The 16,547-nt window shown below is 49.4% G+C and overlaps 6 protein-coding genes across 6 annotated transcripts; 5 read left to right on the top strand and 1 right to left on the bottom strand.

The window, feature by feature from the left end:
• Positions 1 to 631: 631 nt before the first annotated feature.
• BDP81DRAFT_483995 (high-affinity nicotinic acid transporter) lies at positions 632 to 2,651 on the top strand (the record flags this gene model as incomplete). Its single annotated transcript, XM_060595091.1, has 5 exons — positions 632 to 868; positions 939 to 1,055; positions 1,122 to 1,282; positions 1,342 to 1,950; positions 2,007 to 2,651. 5 exons carry the CDS (start codon positions 632 to 634, stop codon positions 2,503 to 2,505), a joined length of 1,623 nt encoding a protein of 540 aa, XP_060440881.1. The 3' UTR covers positions 2,506 to 2,651.
• Positions 2,652 to 2,874: 223 nt separating this feature from the next.
• Positions 2,875 to 4,025, top strand: BDP81DRAFT_102653 (fructose-1-6-bisphosphatase). The gene has a single exon (XM_060581384.1). It carries the CDS (start codon positions 2,929 to 2,931, stop codon positions 3,928 to 3,930), a length of 1,002 nt encoding a protein of 333 aa, XP_060440880.1. The 5' UTR covers positions 2,875 to 2,928; the 3' UTR covers positions 3,931 to 4,025.
• Positions 4,026 to 4,120: 95 nt separating this feature from the next.
• On the bottom strand, positions 4,121 to 5,341 carry BDP81DRAFT_398096 (uncharacterized protein; the record flags this gene model as incomplete). The annotated part of the gene is made up of 4 exons (XM_060588406.1): positions 4,121 to 4,556; positions 4,699 to 4,759; positions 4,845 to 5,147; positions 5,203 to 5,341. 4 exons carry the CDS (start codon positions 5,339 to 5,341, stop codon positions 4,121 to 4,123), a joined length of 939 nt encoding a protein of 312 aa, XP_060440879.1.
• Positions 5,342 to 8,565: 3,224 nt separating this feature from the next.
• On the top strand, positions 8,566 to 10,969 carry BDP81DRAFT_436667 (cytochrome P450). The gene is made up of 4 exons (XM_060591154.1): positions 8,566 to 8,912; positions 9,036 to 10,045; positions 10,103 to 10,240; positions 10,307 to 10,969. The coding sequence occupies exons 1-4, from the start codon at positions 8,714 to 8,716 to the stop codon at positions 10,514 to 10,516; spliced, it is 1,557 nt and encodes a 518-aa protein (XP_060440878.1). The 5' UTR covers positions 8,566 to 8,713; the 3' UTR covers positions 10,517 to 10,969.
• A 1,066-nt stretch (positions 10,970 to 12,035) lies between these two features.
• On the top strand, positions 12,036 to 13,041 carry BDP81DRAFT_102622 (uncharacterized protein). Its single transcript, XM_060581383.1, has 2 exons — positions 12,036 to 12,217; positions 12,276 to 13,041. Exons 1-2 carry the CDS (start codon positions 12,116 to 12,118, stop codon positions 12,804 to 12,806), a joined length of 633 nt encoding a protein of 210 aa, XP_060440877.1. The 5' UTR covers positions 12,036 to 12,115; the 3' UTR covers positions 12,807 to 13,041.
• Positions 13,042 to 13,165: 124 nt separating this feature from the next.
• Positions 13,166 to 14,535, top strand: BDP81DRAFT_102596 (kinase-like domain-containing protein). Its single transcript, XM_060581382.1, has 2 exons — positions 13,166 to 13,909; positions 13,965 to 14,535. The coding sequence occupies exons 1-2, from the start codon at positions 13,352 to 13,354 to the stop codon at positions 14,346 to 14,348; spliced, it is 942 nt and encodes a 313-aa protein (XP_060440876.1). The 5' UTR covers positions 13,166 to 13,351; the 3' UTR covers positions 14,349 to 14,535.
• Positions 14,536 to 16,547: the final 2,012 nt, after the last annotated feature.

Genomic DNA, 16,547 nt, shown 5'->3' with positions numbered 1-16,547 from the left:
TCAGTTGAGTAAATACCTGCTAAGTAGTTTATAACATCCATAAAACCTTTGGCGTCATAATATCTGCATGTTGCGTGCGGAAATCCTACGGATATTTTCCGAGGGATGCAACCTTGATACGCTGATATTAAGGCTTCAGACTCCTTTATCGGACTTGGTAAACATCTCTTCGCCAGTGTAGGTCTTTCCCCGACCAACAAATACTACTGAAGATGTTAGAGAAGAGTTCGGATATTAGCCGGATTGAACTTGGGAATGCAACACCGTGAGCTGGCATAGGATAGTCCGAGAGTCGAACAAATGATGGAAGGGTGGGCCATGGTTTCGCCATCATTTCTCGGCGCGCTTCAGCGAATGACAGGCAGATGCAAAAGCAATTCAACATCACTCCGCATAGGCCCATCACCCTCCAAGCCTTATATCGCCATCCCAATTTGAAGCACATCATAGACATGCCCCTGGATCCCCGTCGATGAGGAAATCCGCATGGTGCTGCACATGGCGAACTTTGCCGGCATCGGGTAATACTCGAGGTTGTTGCCAATCGACTTGGTTCACTTAAAGATGACCCCCTTTCAAAGTTGAAATTCAACTCAAGAAATGCGTCGATTAGAGGTTGAAATATATGATGATGAGTGCGCCAATCCAGCCCGACGAAGTCCAGATCGACCACGATGCAACGGCCGCCAGCCGGAAGCAGCAGGCGAATGCGGCTGTGGCTCGTGCCAATGTCGACAACCTGCGAGATGACCCAGAAGCGCGAGCTGCGTTTCTTTCGACTTTCTCTGCGGAAGAGGAAAGATCCGTCATCAACAAAGTTGACAAGGCCTTTCTGGTTCTTATCGGCGTCATGTTCATGATCAAGCAGGTAAAGCGATGCTAGCTGGAAATTTGACCGATGCCGTGTGGCATACCTTAGCATGCTAACGAGCTTCCAGATCGACCAAACCAATGCTGCAAATGTTCGAGTGTTGCAAGCAGGAGAGTCTCGAAACATCATGAAAGAGCTCGACATGACGTCTGATCAGTACAACTGGGTTGGATCCATCTACGGCGTGAGCGATTGCCTCGCTTGAGAAGCGTCTAAGTCATTATCACAAAAGACTGACAAGCGGTATTAGATCGCCTACATCATCTTTGAGGCGCCCAGTAATCTGCTTTTGAAGCGTATGAGCCCGTATCTCTGGCAGTCTCGTATCTTCCTCACCTGGGGAATCATCACGGCCTGCCAAGCTGCAGCTCAGAATCGGCATCAACTTTATGCCATGCGGTTTCTGCTTGGGTAAGTTCCGGAGTCTCGGCATGCGACTTAGTCTGGAAACATACTGAACTTTTCCTCAGAATGTTCGAAGCTGGTATGTTTCCGGGTATCATGGCTCAATTGTCGAGTTGGTACCGTACGGACGAAATTGGCAAGCCGGTGAGTTGGTTCTTCGCAATGTCCAATCTGGCCGGTATCATTGGATCTCTGCTTTGTTACGGCATCAGCTATATGAATGGGATTAGTGGTATTAGTGCTTGGAGATGGGTATATCTTCTCGAAGGACTGGCAACCATCCTCTTCTCTGGCATCGTATTTTGGCTGCTGCCAGACTATCCAAAGTCACCACGCAGCAGTCGATTCCTGACAGAAAGGGAACAAGAGTTTGTGGAGGCTAGGTTGCCAGAGAATGCGCCGCTAACAAACGACCCTGATTTTGCCGGCAAAGAGATTTGGGCAGTGTTGCAGACACCACTGATTTGGTCATTCATGTTATCGCAAACGCTCATCAATATTGGAGGGTATGCGCTAACCTGGTATTTGCCCACGATTATTACCAATCTTGGATTTGTGGGATTGCCGAGGAATCAACTGTTGAATATGCCTCCTGCGTTTGCAGCCATCGTAGGCCCGATATTTTCGGCTTGGTTCATGTCGAGAGCGCATATCGTCCGACCAGCCTACATCATGTGAGTTTTGCTGGGAAGTTAAGGTATGGGTTGTTGGTCACTAACGAAAAGTTCAGGATCCTCATATCTGGCATGGTTGTGTGCTTCGTGCTCTTCTTCACGATCACCAACCGGTATGGCATTTACATCGCCTGCATATTAGGAACCTTGTTCTATCAATCATACTTCATTCCATTCTGGGCCTGGAGATCAGCGACTCTCTCTGGGTCAACAGGCACAGCATTCACGCTGGGTCTCCAATCAGGCATTGCTCAGCTAGGCGGCGTCATCGGGCCGCAGCTGTTCCAGTCCAAGTTCGCATACAACGGCTACAAGACTAGTTTCGCGATAACAGCGGCGACTACCATTGCCTCCTTTGTTGCTAACCTCTGGACGTGGTGGTTGACCAGGAACACGGAATACGATGTGATGAGGGTGAGGAGGAAGATTTTGAAGGCGCGAAACCTTGGCAAGGTGAATTTCGATGATGATATTCGAGTGTTTGAGGAGAGACGGTTTTATGACGGATTCAAGCGCCAAGGGGGTGAGTCTGGCGAGGAAAGCTCACAAGCTTGAAGATTTGGCTTGTCTGAAGGGGACTGCTAGCGAATCAAAGATGGGGAGTGACAAAGAGCGCGATAAGAGCTCAGCTTCATTGCTGACTACATCGATCATCTCGAAACATTCAAGAGCAAGACTATCTCAAGATCTCTGGAAGTCTGACAAAGATGTAATTATCGCGATTGGAATATGAAGTTTTCTCAAGATGATATGCACGAACTTTTCAGGACTGAGTTGTAGTTGTATAGAAATGAGATTGAGTTTGACACAATGACCATGACGGCATCCTCACAGGTGGATCAAGGGAGAACCCGTCGAGAATGTGTGGGGGCCACGCCGTAGCGTAAATTCTCTCAACTTCACTGATCCTAAAATAGCTCACTTGTTCTGACTCAACACTTTCTGGACACCCTCACTCACCAGATTCCATCAATAGTCATGTCAGCATCACCAGCTCTCGCACAGCTCTTGGAGAAGGTTATCCCTCAAGGGAAACGCTCCTCTTTGCGAAGCGATGTAATCCCAGCAATCCTCGACGCCATTTCCGGTATCGCCAAGACGTTGCATGCATCCCAGCACGTTTCGCTCGCCGGGACAGCAAATGCCTTTGGCGACGATCAGCTTAACGTCGACGTTCTGTCCGAGAATGTGATGCGCGAAGCTATTGCCAAGTGCCCGTCGATCCAGACCGCAAGCAGCGAGGAGGACCCCATCGAGAAGCCGGCGAGGCCGCAAGGGAGCGACGCAAACGCGACCCCTGCAACCTCTGAGGAATACACCGTCGCCTTTGACCCCCTCGACGGCAGCTCCATCATCGCGCCGAACTGGACGGTCGGAACGATTGTCGGCATCTGGGATGGGCGGACCGCAGTGGGCCACTCACCGATTGAGAAGCAGATTGCGGCCATCATCGGTGTCATCGGACCCCGGGCCACCGCAATCGTGGCGGTGCGGATCCCCGGCGCCGACTCCGCTTGCTTTGAGATTGGGTACGGCCCGAACGGTGTCACGGACTGCGAGATCATCCGGCCAGTCGTCAAGTTGGCCGACGGACCCTTCAAGACGCGGTACTTTGCGCCCGCGAACCTACGGCACGCGGCGGATGATGAGAGGTACAGCGCTCTCATCACGCGCTTTATCAAGGAGAAGTACACGCTGCGGTACTGCGGCGGGCTTGTTCCTGACATCGTGCATGCTCTTGTCAAGGGTCATGGCGTCTATGTTATGCCTGTTACGCCGGGTGTGCTTCCAAAGCTCAGGTTTCTTTACGAGCTGTACCCAATTGCTCTGATTCTGGAGTGTGCTGGTGGTCAAGCCATTGACCCCACGGACGGCAAGCCGCTTCTTGAAAAGATTCAACAGGATTGTGATGGTAGAGCAGGTCTCATCTGTGGCACGACGGAGGAGGTCAAGATTGTAAAGCAGATTCTTCTCGGATGAGACGTAATCGCAATCGTCTTTTAGACCCTGCGGGATGAAAGACCAACTTCACATGCAATTGCTCCTAAGAGGTATTGTTGTATGTGTTCAACCTATTAGGCAGTTTCGAATTGGATGGACTACCTAAATACGAGTTCCGTCAGGCTTGTAAAATACACGGTTATCGCTCTTCTTACCCTACGAAGACCGTCTACCATGCCAGACCTTCGGGCATAGCTTTGTCGTTGACACTCGACTTCGAACATACGCCCCGGCAGAACGCCTCATCCTCTTCAGCGGAGGACCTCGTTGCCTGCACAGGACTCCTCCGAGCTGGCCACCATTCTGAACCACGCTTCCTCTCCTCGGCCACATGATCATGCAGAAGCCCCTTGACCTTTCCAATAACGTAAACAACCGCTTCCTCTACGTCAGGGTGAAATGGTCCAGTCGTGTATGTATCGCTATTGAGATTGGACTGCGAGCCGTTGGCCAGCCACTTGTCTTCAGACTCAACTTGACTGAAGAAGTCCAACTTTTCTTTCAACTCCTCGGGCGTTGCTGTCTTTGACCTGTAGACTTCGTACCGCATCAAGCTTGTGGTGGCAGATGTTGGTACGATTGACATCATGTAGAAAAATACAGGCCTATAGAAAGGCATTAGCTTAGTCTATTGAAGTGATGATCGCGACTCATGTGAGGGTGACCGATGCGTTGGGAAACATGTATGTAGGACTGACAGAGCTGGCATGCTGTTATCCTTTTGCACCGAGATGTTCAACCCAGTACTTATTGAGACCATAGTTCATCTGCTTGTTGCCCTTGAAGAACGGTGCGAGGCCAGGGTGCGCTGTTGGGCAATGGTAACACTGCAACAGGCCCAGAAAGTCAGTGGGCCGAGGCCGATCAAGTCTACAATTCCAAGTCGTGCGCACGAACCTCATTGTAATTCTCAATCAGTGTTTTCCAGTTGAACTTCCCTTCCATAGACCAGGTGTGGTCGTACTCGTAGTTGCTCATGTCAAAGTTCTGTAACCGGGGCTGCTTATCGACCCCGCCGAACTGTTCTTCCCAGCTCAGCGTCGGCTTTTCAGCTGCATCCAAATTGACCCAGAAGAGTCCTAGGCTATCGATATGGCTATGAACTTTGTAGAGCTCATACTCGCTCTTGTCAAAGTCTTCCACCTGGTCGAATCGAGGTGCCTTGGCCAAGTTGCCGTTCATGCTGTAAGACCAACCTGCCATAGTGTGAGTATAGGAACTTTGAGTGAGAGACCGTGTTTGAGCTTATACCATGGTACTTGCAAGACAGTACGAATGCCTTTCCCTCATTCTCGTGAACAATCGGAAATGCTCTGTGGCGGCAGACGTTGAGGGATGCATTGATGTTCCCGGCACGGTCTTTGATAATGAAAAAGGGATAGCCGGCCATCTTATAACGAGCATATTTGCCTGGCTCGCTGAATTGGTGGACAATTTTTTTTGTTGTTGTATTTTACGCCGTGGCGGCAAGGGCGCTGCCGCCCTTGCGGCCGACCTCCCGAGGGGTATATGGCGTGGAGGGCCGTAGGCTCGAGCTATATACTCTATAGTACACGCCTCTTCCTAACGTCCTCTAAATCTTGCCCGTGGGCTACTGTCTGTTCTATCCATCCCTAGTTCCCGCTGGTTCCCTAGCTCCGTTATTACCGTCTATCCCTCTAGGAGGAGAAATTCGTTAGTCGGGCCTAGGTCAAGACCTAGTCCTTAGTACCGCGGGTAGATCTTCTAAAAGAAGTCTATTATGCGGAGAAAGGCCTGGAAGCCAATAGGATTAATAATTAACCCCTTATAGTACTACTTAAGAGATCCTATAGGTCCTATAGGATCGAGTAGGTTAGAAGGGTAGAGGGTAGGCTACTAATACCTCCTCACTAGGGTCTTTTAATAATAAACTAGATAGTCTACCGCCTTTACCTCCCCGCAGGAGCAGGTAAGTAGTACTTCTATATAGTTGTTACGAGCAGGACAAGACAACCAACTGTGGCACAAAGCAAAAGCTTCGATAATGATGACTCCGCATCATTTTCCCTTGTTCTGCATTATATAGCTACGCGCCCACAGTGACAAGTTGCGGCGGGCGTAACACTAGGTATATATTAATCTATATCTTATCGGTGTAGCCTATCCAAGGTTCCCAGACTAGCACTACGTTGCCGGGATTTACTTCCCCACGTTGCACTACATTCCCCGTAGCATCTGTAGGGTAGCCGGTCTAAGCCTACTACTCTAAGTCGAGGTCGAGGTAGGTATAGGCATTAATAACATTATAATCAGGCTTCTGAGCCACCCGCTGGACCCTGCTGCCTGAGCTAGCCGGGTTAGGCTGGGTGGGTAGGGGGGGTAAGGCAGGGTCGTCGTTAGAGACTTCTGCTTCAGCCTCATTCTCGTCCTCGTCCATACTGCTACAGCTAGTAGCATTACTAGCGTCCGCTATAATAATCGAGTCCTGGGTGAGAGTAGGGGCGCGTAGGCGCTTTGAGCCGGGCTGATAGCGTATTAGGCTGCCGTTAGGTTGCTGGGTGCTATTGGCTTGGGTGCCAGCCTAGCTGTTCTAATAGAGGGCCTCGTAGGCCTTCAGTCCAGCCTTACGGAGCTGGGAGAGTTCCTTCCAGCCTGGGAGGGTAGGGGAGCCATTAACCACTAGGGGCCTTGCTTGACAGTCCTTGTGGTTAGCTTCGAAGGGGCCGGAGTAGTTGGCGCACTTCGGTCTAGCTGTGCAGGGCCCAGTCTCGTGGGATCCCGAGGGCCTGCTACAGTTGCTACAGAGTGGCTGTCGGTTATAGTATCGGTTCGAATGATATCCCTGGCATCCAGGGTCACATCTGATTAGGGTCTTTTTCTTTTAGATAAGCTAAGACCTGCTGCTTTAGTCAAATAATCTGAAGGGTGGTATTTCCATAGAGAAGGAGATGACCCAGGAGACTTTATTTATAATAAGGTTTATACCTAGCCGGGACTACTAGGCCCGGGTAGGCTTACGTCCTGTTTAGGTAAGGACCTTATCTTCTACTAGAATAGCTAGGTCAAGGGCGTCGCTATTAAGAGTCACATCTTAACAAGGCAACGTAGGACGACGTAAGTAAACTACTTAATAAGGGTCTTAACTTTATAAGCTCCAAGATACTCTACTAGTTTCTATTTATTTACAAAGAGGGCTTACTAGACCTGCTTATTTAGGGGTCTTAATAAATAGCTAGTTATAACATAGTAGATATATAGGATATCTATTAGCTGGAGCCTAAGGGCCTAGTAGACTATCTGGCGTAGGGTAAAGGGGGTATGCTTCTTAGTAGCCGCTATACCCTCTCCTAGGATACGGGTAAAGACCCGTAGGTCCTCCTTTGTTTAGGATAGAGCCTAGGCCCGGGTCTCCGTTAGACTTTATATCTGGACTTTGGGCCGGGATAGGATTCGGGTACGGGTCGGGGCTACGGCCACGGCTACGGCTATAGTTAAAGCTAAGGCTGCTACGTTAGTCTATTTCCGGCTTAGAATCGGAGCCGTAATCTCGTTACTTATAATCCTCTTCAAGGCTTAGATTATATAGGTTATAGCTTTTTTTACGATCTACTTCCTAGGCCCCTCAAAGCAAGAGATTACGTTATCTATAGACTAAATAATAGCTATAAAGACGTCCTTTCGGGCTTCATAGTACTTAGCCTCTTTATTAAGAGCTATAAGGACAGCTCCAGTAGCTGTCCCAGTCATAATCGAGGGCCCCTTAGCCGTTAAGAGGGTTATCGTAAGGGCGTCAGGCTGGCTTCCCACGAGGCTAGGCCAGGGTGGCTAGGCCTCGGTACCGCGGCGGCGTTTAGCCCTTGAGGTTGGAGACGACTTCGGAGGGGGTCCAGAGCCTCGGTCAGGACCGGCCGAGGAGGCTGGCAACAGTCCAGAGCCCGCCGGAGGCTATAAGGCCATCGCGGGAGGGCGCCGGAGGAGAGAGGTGAAGGGTTTTCAGCTATTAAGGATATTAGTGGTGGCCCACCTATTGCACTAACAGTAGATGCCAAGAAAAATTAGGCGAGGGGGAAGTTGGAATTGGTGGACATGAGAGACTAAGATCCATGATTTACTAAAGATAGCGCGTCTCTCCAGTTGATAGAAACCCGGCTCACGATACCACGATGCTGGAAGAGTGCTCTGCATGTTGAACTTCTTTGTTGATATTGTCAATGGCTTCAATTCGATTTGCCAATAAATGCTTGATGTGAGGCAGAATTTTGGCTGTGATTAAACTCAACCTTGTCAGACAAGGCACTTCCATGAACAGTATCTCGGGGGCCGAGAGGTCCATTGCAACTCCATAAGTCACAAGTCCAGAGTTCTAGACTTCTGATTTCAGCTGTGTTCGGCCGATGCCCCGCTAATACTCATTGAAAATAGTAAGCAAGACGTAAGCAAGATGTGATTGGTGTTCATCGAGTATGGGATGTTTTAGACAGACTAGTAGTGAGATGCCATCCTCCGCTCGGACTGACGGCCGAAGCAGCCGGGACCACAAGCAAGCAGACATGCGGGGTCGGCACGAGGTTGTCCGCGGACACCGTACGTCATTTAGAGCCTCGGCTCGATAACGGAAGTTCGCAATGATTGACCCCGCCTTTGAGATGCCTTGGCTGTTATGTTTAGTCTCGGGAGCATTGTGGTCCATATCGAACTCGTTATCTCTCATGAGTAGCTGTGATAGCCGATAGAATATCTCATCACACACATTTTGAAGCATCCACCAATTGGCCTGCACCAACTAGTATCATTCGACATAATGCAGGCATACGTGCTTCTGGTGATACTCGCACTCCTTGTAGGAGCCCAGCTCCTGGCCAAGATCTATCGCGGCTTCGCGGGCCCACTCGCATCCGTCCCTGGCCCTTTCCTTGCGCGATTCACAGACCTATGGTATGCATGGAGGATTCACCAGGGCCGCTTTGAGGTTGATAACATTGAGCTTCATCAGAAATATGGCAAGTAATCTCCTGGAGATGTTGTGTTGGAGAGAAGTGCAGTCTTGGGCCGAAAATTCCGTCATTTTCAACAGGTCCCGGTTAGATTATGTTACCTACCTAGACGTAGCTAACTCATCAAAGGCCCCATCGTTCGATATGGTCCGAATAGATTCAGTATCAATGATCCACATGCAGCGAAGGTGATCTATGGTCACGGCCACGCATTTGCAAAGTCCACGTGGTATGACGCGTGGGGTGATCCGAACCCTCACCAATGGTCTTTGTTCTCGGATCGAGATGAGAAGCGCCATAGTGAGAACCGCCGTCTCTATCAGAGCATGTACAGCATGTCATCCTTGGTGAACTACGAAAGCTACGTCGACGAGTGCGCGGATCTATTTTCCAGGAGGCTCTCGGAGATGAGTGGTAGAGGAAAGGCGGCGCAGCCCGTTGACATGGGACACTGGTTCCAGTGTTACGCATTTGATGTAGTGGGTATGATCACATACTCGAAAAGACTTGGTTTCTTAGACCAAGGACTCGATGTCGGAGCGGTGATCAAAAATCTTGAGAATCATCTTTACTATGCAACAATGGTTGGAGTATACTCATACCTTCACTCATACTTAGCCCTTATCAGGGGTCGGCTAGGTAAACGGGGCACAGGCAGGCAGTTCATCGTTGAGTTCACCAGGGGCTGCTTGGCAGACCACCAGACAAAACCCAAAGCAGTTGACGCTGAGGATACTTCACACCTCTCGGAACAGTCTGGGACAATGGATTTCCTCTCTAAGTTCCTCGGAAAGCACTCTGAGGATTCATCAACATTCTCTCAGTATCATGTTCTGGCAGGCTGTGTGTCAAACATGGTTGCAGGCTCGGACACCACTGCCATCAGTCTCAGCGCCATCTTGTATCAGCTTCTCCGGAATCCCAAAGAGATGAGCAAATTGCAAAAAGAGATTGATGAGTTTTATTCCCGGAGAACTGGCGATCCTCGGCGGCTCAACTTCCAGGAGAGTCGCAAGCTACCATACCTTCAGGCAGTCATCAAAGAAGCATTGAGATTGCACCCTGCGACTGGTCTTCCTCTTGAGAGAGTTGTTCCTGAGGGAGGGGCAACTATTACCGGGAGATTCTTTCCGGCAGGGGTACGTTGAGGCTCCTCTGACATTGAATCATCGTGGGCTTTTGTTGACCATTGTCAGACCATCCTGGGGATCAACACCTGGGTCGAGCACCACCACACAACCATCTTTGGTGAAGATGCAGCCGCTTTCAAACCAGATCGCTGGCTAACTACGGACACCGATCGTTTGTCGGCCATGAATAGACATTGGATGCCGGTAAGCCCCGTGCAAAAAAAGACGTAGAAATGACGTGTTCTGGTGTCGTTACTGACGAGCTAATAGTTCGGCCTGGGATCACGAACTTGCATCGGAAGACACATATCAATCCTGGAAATATCAAAACTGATGCCTAGATTACTGCACGAGTTCAATTTTGAACTTTGTAGGGACGCTCCCTGGGTGACAAGGAACTGCTGGTTCGTCAAGCCAGTGGGCTTCCAGGTTCGAGTCAATGCACGGCGATCGCAGGGTGTTGTAGTTGGGGCTTTCTAGGCTTCTCGCGGATTGGATGCCCGCTTTAGAGCGCCTGCTGCTCGATGTTCTTGACATAGGTAATTACGCCCCAAATCGGAGTGAACGAGTGTGTTCTTGTCTAGTAAACCAAAGTACAAGAATCGAAGTCCCAAAATCTCAAACCCTCGTGGATATCTTCAAAGCATTGATGTGCCAAACGAATGCAACCCTTTCGAACCCCGAGGCTATGCTGTGATTTTCAACGCCGTCGTGCTTCACCCAAGAAAAAGAAAAAAAGAAAAAAAAGAAAAAAGAATTAAATTAAATTTTTGAGTAGCAAATGCTACATGTTCATTTTCGCTCTGTCGCTGGTTCTCTCCATCCTACATGCGACTTGTACGGAGTCTTTGGATCTCATCCTTCTTCTTATCAGCGCTTGTCTCTTATTCTTGTGTGTAAGGTGCACGTACTGGTGAGAGGTCACGCGGAGCACGGATTACATAGGAGTTTTTTCTTGACTCGAACTCGAATTGTTGGTGATTGAATTCTTCTTTTAGATACCGGGAAAGCCTGTCCGGTGCGATGGAAGAACCGGATATCCTCTGGCATCCTTGCTGCTTATTCCGACGTACATTGAAGCTGCTATCCATTTTGTGATGGTGTTTCCCTTTTATTTTTTCAAAAAAACGCAGCCAGCTGAGTGTGAGAGAGAAAGTGATGGGGGACGAGGACGATTGCCCGGGAAGTGCCTACACTCAAGAGCCGAAGAGAAGCCTGCAACATCTGCAGCATGCAAGCTTGGACAGGGCGTGATTGGTTCATCCAAAGGAAGATCAGTCGCCAGCGTGCCGCAAAGATGCATCACATCTGCATCTTGCCCAATCGAAGGCGTTCGTTGCTCGGAGTGCAGGTTTAAGCTGCATTCTTGAGCCCTTCTATCGAATGAATAGAGACCAAAAGACACACCACATTTGCCCTCACACCACCAAAGCGGAAATACCGCACCCATGGCAAGGCAGACTGTCACGGTTTAGGGCTTCCCTTGAAGTTTGCACCGATTACCGACTAATAGAAGACACTGTCATCCTCGGTTCCCTTCTCCACCCTTTCGTGAACTATCAATCGCTCAATCATGCCCCTAGCAGACCGACACCACATCATGCAGTATGCAGTAAGCGGTAGAAATCGATGGCATGCCAATAATCAAGACCTATTGCAGATGACAAGGGTTCCATTGCCCTTTCGATCATGTCCTTAGCCCCCTCTGTTACAGACTTTCCCGTTCATTTGCTGGAACGGAATCTCAGCTGCAGGTAAGCGCGGTCAGTCCACGTCAGTCCACAGCCTGCCGCTGCCCCGGTCAAGTCCCGTCCATTCTCCGTCGCAATCGCCGCTTACACCACTGGAAGGCCACAGATCCTATGGTCGACCATTCCCCTCAGAGGCAACAGATCGTGAGGCTGCGCGGCGTGGGTAGTAAATCCTGTCGTTAAATCTCCCCTTCCCTCCAGTAAAATGAGGCATTGTTTCCTCCCTTGCTTTGATCCCGCGACTCTGCTTCTGCAGGCTGTCTGATGATACAAATCGTGCACATTTGATCTCTCAGTGAGCAACGCCATTGAAGCTCACTAACGCACAATGGCGCCAGAGCTACCTAGCCCCAACCGTCGCCACCTTCGTAATACGTTGAGCGAAGATCTGGCCAATCTGCATCTCGGTAATATTCCAAAAGTCGTTGTTGTTGGTGCACATCTTGAACCTGACTTGACAATACGAGCTAGCCTGACATGAATTCCAGGGCGACGAATCCAATCCTGCACTCGACGCTATTCATGGTAATCGGGGGCTCGATAGCGTTCCCAAAGAACGTCCAACTGCACCGAGCGAACAAACGAGTGTAGGAAACGGGAACCCACCAATCGGCTCGACAGACCAAGCCCAGATTATCAGCAGCCCATACACTGGGGTACCCCTGGATGAGCTTCTCCGAAGTCATTTTCAGCCACATCCTCACCCTGAAGTGACAGAAGGTTATCTCCCGGCTGGATACTTGAACGAATTGGTCCGTTTCGATGTCGTAAAGCAAGAACTTGAAGAAGCTTTCGGCGACGACAGTGATATAGACTGGATCGCACACAAGGTATGCGACAGCTCCTCACAGAGCAGGTCCTATGGACAGGTGTTTGCGATCCTTTGTCTGATCGAGAGAGTAAGCTCTGTCGAGAAGTTTTTAGACCCTACCACGGGAGTCTGTGATTCAGACTTGCCTCTTCAAAAAGCCGAGTTGGGACAAAAAGCAAGGTTGACCTACGGAAACGGGCAGATCTAGACAAGCCCATGGGGTGTTTCCGAGGGTGGAAGCATAACTCACTGAAGTCGTTCGATGACTTGCAATGGACACTAAGGGTTCCCTTTCTCAAAGGCATTCGCGGTAGCGAGGCTCAGTATCGCAAGTTCGATGATCGAGTCATCCTTCCTCTGACGTACGAATCCGACCCCAATGGGGATGGAGCAAGTGGAGGGTTCAGTGAAGTCTTCAAGGTTATGTTACATCTCCGACATCACAACTTTAGTCCAAACGGCGCAGACGTAAGTATACGAGCTGATTTCAACGCGTGGCGCTGTTTTTAGACTAGGCAACAGTTGCTAACGCGAGACTGAAAGTGCTACTTTGCTCTCAAGAGGCTGCGATCAACGGATACAATTGCCTTCCAGCGAGAACTCCAGATGTTGCGGAAGTTTGAGAGCGAAAATGCGCACGAGCATCTGATTTCGCTGCTCACAACCTGGGGCCAGAAAGGATTCTTTTACTTCCTCTTTCTGTGGGCTGAGTGCGATTGAGTCAGGTACTGGAAGATCCACAAGAAGCCAGAAATGAACATAGATCTCGTGCGGTGGGTTGCAAGGCAGACAGCAGGCATGGCCGCCGGTCTTGCAAGAATCCACGAGTACCCAGGAAAGGTCGATGGCAACATGGAAAACGCTGTAAAGTACGGACGCCATGGAGATATCAAGCCGGAGAATATTCTGTGGTTTCGAAGCTCAGAAGAGGATCTAGGAAGGCTCGTGATATCGGACTTCGGACTTGGCGTTTTCAACAGCAAGAGAAGCCGGTCTAACATTCCCAACGACTCTGGCATAGGTCGAACACCTACGTACCGCCCACCAGAGTGCGATATCGAGGGTGCTATGATCTCCCGATCATGGGACATATGGACTCTTGGATGTGTTTACGTCGAGTTTGTTACATGGCTGCTGGGAGGGTGGGAACTTTCCGAACATTTTGCTGAATGGCGAATGACGACATCTTCGATCTGCGGCCAGGACTTCAAGTCCGATATCTACTTTGACATTGTAGAAGTTCGTGTCCCAAAAGACGATGACACCTCATCAAGGAGTATGGGTGCTATGGTGAAACCAGCGGTGACTCGGGTGAGTACATGTATCGTCTGGCATATTCAAAGGAGAAGTTGACTAACAACGGCAGTGGTTTGACGGGCTTCACAATGATCGAGGCTGTTCTCAGTATACCCATGATATTTTGAGATTGGTTCAAGACAAGATGTTGATTGTCGAATCCGCAGTGAGGAAAAGAGCGACATGCAAGGAAGTATATGAGGAATTGCGACGCATTCAGAGACGATGTGTGGAGAGCAAAGGCTATTGCGTAAAGCCCGTTCCGTTCCCTCTACCAGCGGCTAGTGGAGAGACTCCTGCCGTCAAGATTAGACTCAACGACAATGCGCTGGATACGATCAAGAGAAATCATCCAAGGTTGCGCACTCATCAGGGCCGCACAGAGGAACCGCCAAAAGCTAGAGGTGGATATGGTGATAAACTTCTAGCTCCCACAAAAGTAGCATTGTATTGAGAGACTACTGGTACTTTGGACCTAGAAATACCTGTCATAATCTGCGACGCAAATATCACACGATTAAGATTATCTCTCATAATTATCTACTCATCACCGACCTCAATATTTGATCCCACGGGTATGCTAGGTGCGCGTCTCGTGAAAGTCTCCCTGGTCCCTCACCCCTTCATTGTCTGACGTGACACCTGCCTATTGTTGGTATAGTTGTAAGGAGCTGGCCCCTAGGCTTGTTCAACGTAGAGGTGCCGTCGATTGACTATTCTAAGCTGAAGAGGAAAAAAGGAGGAATTACAAGGATACGCGTATAGCTATATATAACGTACCCGGACTAGGCGGTGTAATGCGGCAGAATTGTGGCTCCGGTAAAGCCGGACATCTCGACCAGCTCCGGTCTATAGCATAACCGAATATAATAATCTAATATAATAATAAATAAGTGTTACGGCCAGCTAGTCGTAGTGAGGTATGTTTGCAGAAGTTGAGGCTGCGGAACTGGTAACAGTATTCGTAGTCGGGGATAGCTTCAGGGAAGCTATGTCTGTAAGTCGTAAGGTAAGGGAAGGCTTCGATGATCAATCGTAGTCTTATCAAAGAGGTTCTCAAGAAAGATAGCTGAAAGCGATTATAAGATCTGATACGAAGTTAATTGCTGAAGAGCTATGGAAAGTCTGTCCTAGAGTCCAGCTCAAGTCCATCCTTATATATAAGTCCCGTATACCATTGAACAGTTCCTTTGTGGTTGGGACCGATATCGTGCTGTCGGTCCTACAGGGGTGGACCGCCTTTATCCTGTCGGTCCATATCATGGACCGCTTATCGCTTGTCGGTCCTTTCTTATCATTACGTGACTTGCCTATAGTTCTTCCGTTCCGTTGGGGTGACTCCTGTGTCTGCATATATGGCGTGTCGTAGCCGCCGTAAGCCTGCGGGGCAGGCCCTGGTCTTGGTCATGCATGTTGGGTCGTAACAGCCGGTAGACGCCGCCCCGGACGGATATGCTCGATCTTTACCTCTGTTAGCCTCCGGAGGCTACGCTCGACCCCGTATAATGGTAGATGGACTATACGGAGATCTACCCGGCGCTCTCTCGGCTTACTATCGACGTCTTTGCCGTACCGGCGATAATAGCGGACTATAAGAGAGCGTTCAGCACTACTAAATTAACCTTTATATTATAAAGGCTCTCGATAATACCATCTATTATAAAGATCCTCTAACTAATAAAAAACTAGCTAAAGAGGGGGGTAGTAATACTTTAAAATAACTTCGGGCTATTAAGATCATCGTGAGCCTTATATATGATATAGTCTTAGTTATATGGTAATTGAATTATTATACTTGCAAGTAAGCCAATTAATCAAACTCCCGTGAAAAAAAGTCATCAACAGCAAGTTTGGGGGTTAAATTTGCTTTGATTGCACTTGCGGTAGCGCTGCTGAGTCATGTCAGCAAGTTGACTCTATCATTCTATAATAGAAGAGACTCGACATGGAAGTAGACCCACTGACCTGAGGGAATGTAATCAAAGACTGATTGGTCTGCATGACAGCCTTTGAGTTGGGTCTGCCAGAGGTGATGATGAGTGTCAATAAAGCCTGGGCTGATGATATTGCCGCTGCAGTCAACGAGCTCAGCTCCTGCTGGGGGTGCAATTCCTTTCCCAATCTTGGCGATTCGATTGCCTTGCACAAGGACATCGGTGTCCTTGAGAGGCGTCACATCATCTCGCTCGTTGTGAAACAATAGGGTGCCGCCTTTCCATTCCCTGGCTGGAGCATTAAGAAACCTTATCTGTTTCTCTGATCTGGTATAATGTATCTGTGTCAACTCCTATCTCGTATCCAAATTACTGCGTTATCTCTCTCCTGAGCCTGGCAGCTACCCCACGCACCATCATTATCTCCGATATCTAATTACGTACTTCACTTGCAATGCCATCAGACGAACAGCTCAGTCTGGCCATCGTAGGCGGCGGTATCGGTGGTCTCTGCCTGGCTCTATACATCACAACTCATACAGAGATCCCAGTCACTGTGTATGAGAACGCTCCGAAGTTCGGTGAGATAGGAGCCGATGTCGCCTTTGGACCAAATGCAGTTCGAGCAATTGCAAAGATATCGGAGCCACTGGCGGCTGCAGTCGAAGCTCGGGCCAACAGAAACATGTTTGCAGAAAAGAAAGACGTCTGGTTCGATT

This window comes from Colletotrichum phormii (assembly GCF_030913505.1).
Source record: "Colletotrichum phormii strain CBS 102054 chromosome Unknown BDP81scaffold_22, whole genome shotgun sequence".
Taxonomy (NCBI): Eukaryota; Fungi; Ascomycota; class Sordariomycetes; order Glomerellales; family Glomerellaceae; genus Colletotrichum; species Colletotrichum phormii.
The sequence above is the reverse complement of the archived record's forward strand: the minus strand, read 5'-3'. Positions and strand labels throughout refer to the sequence as shown.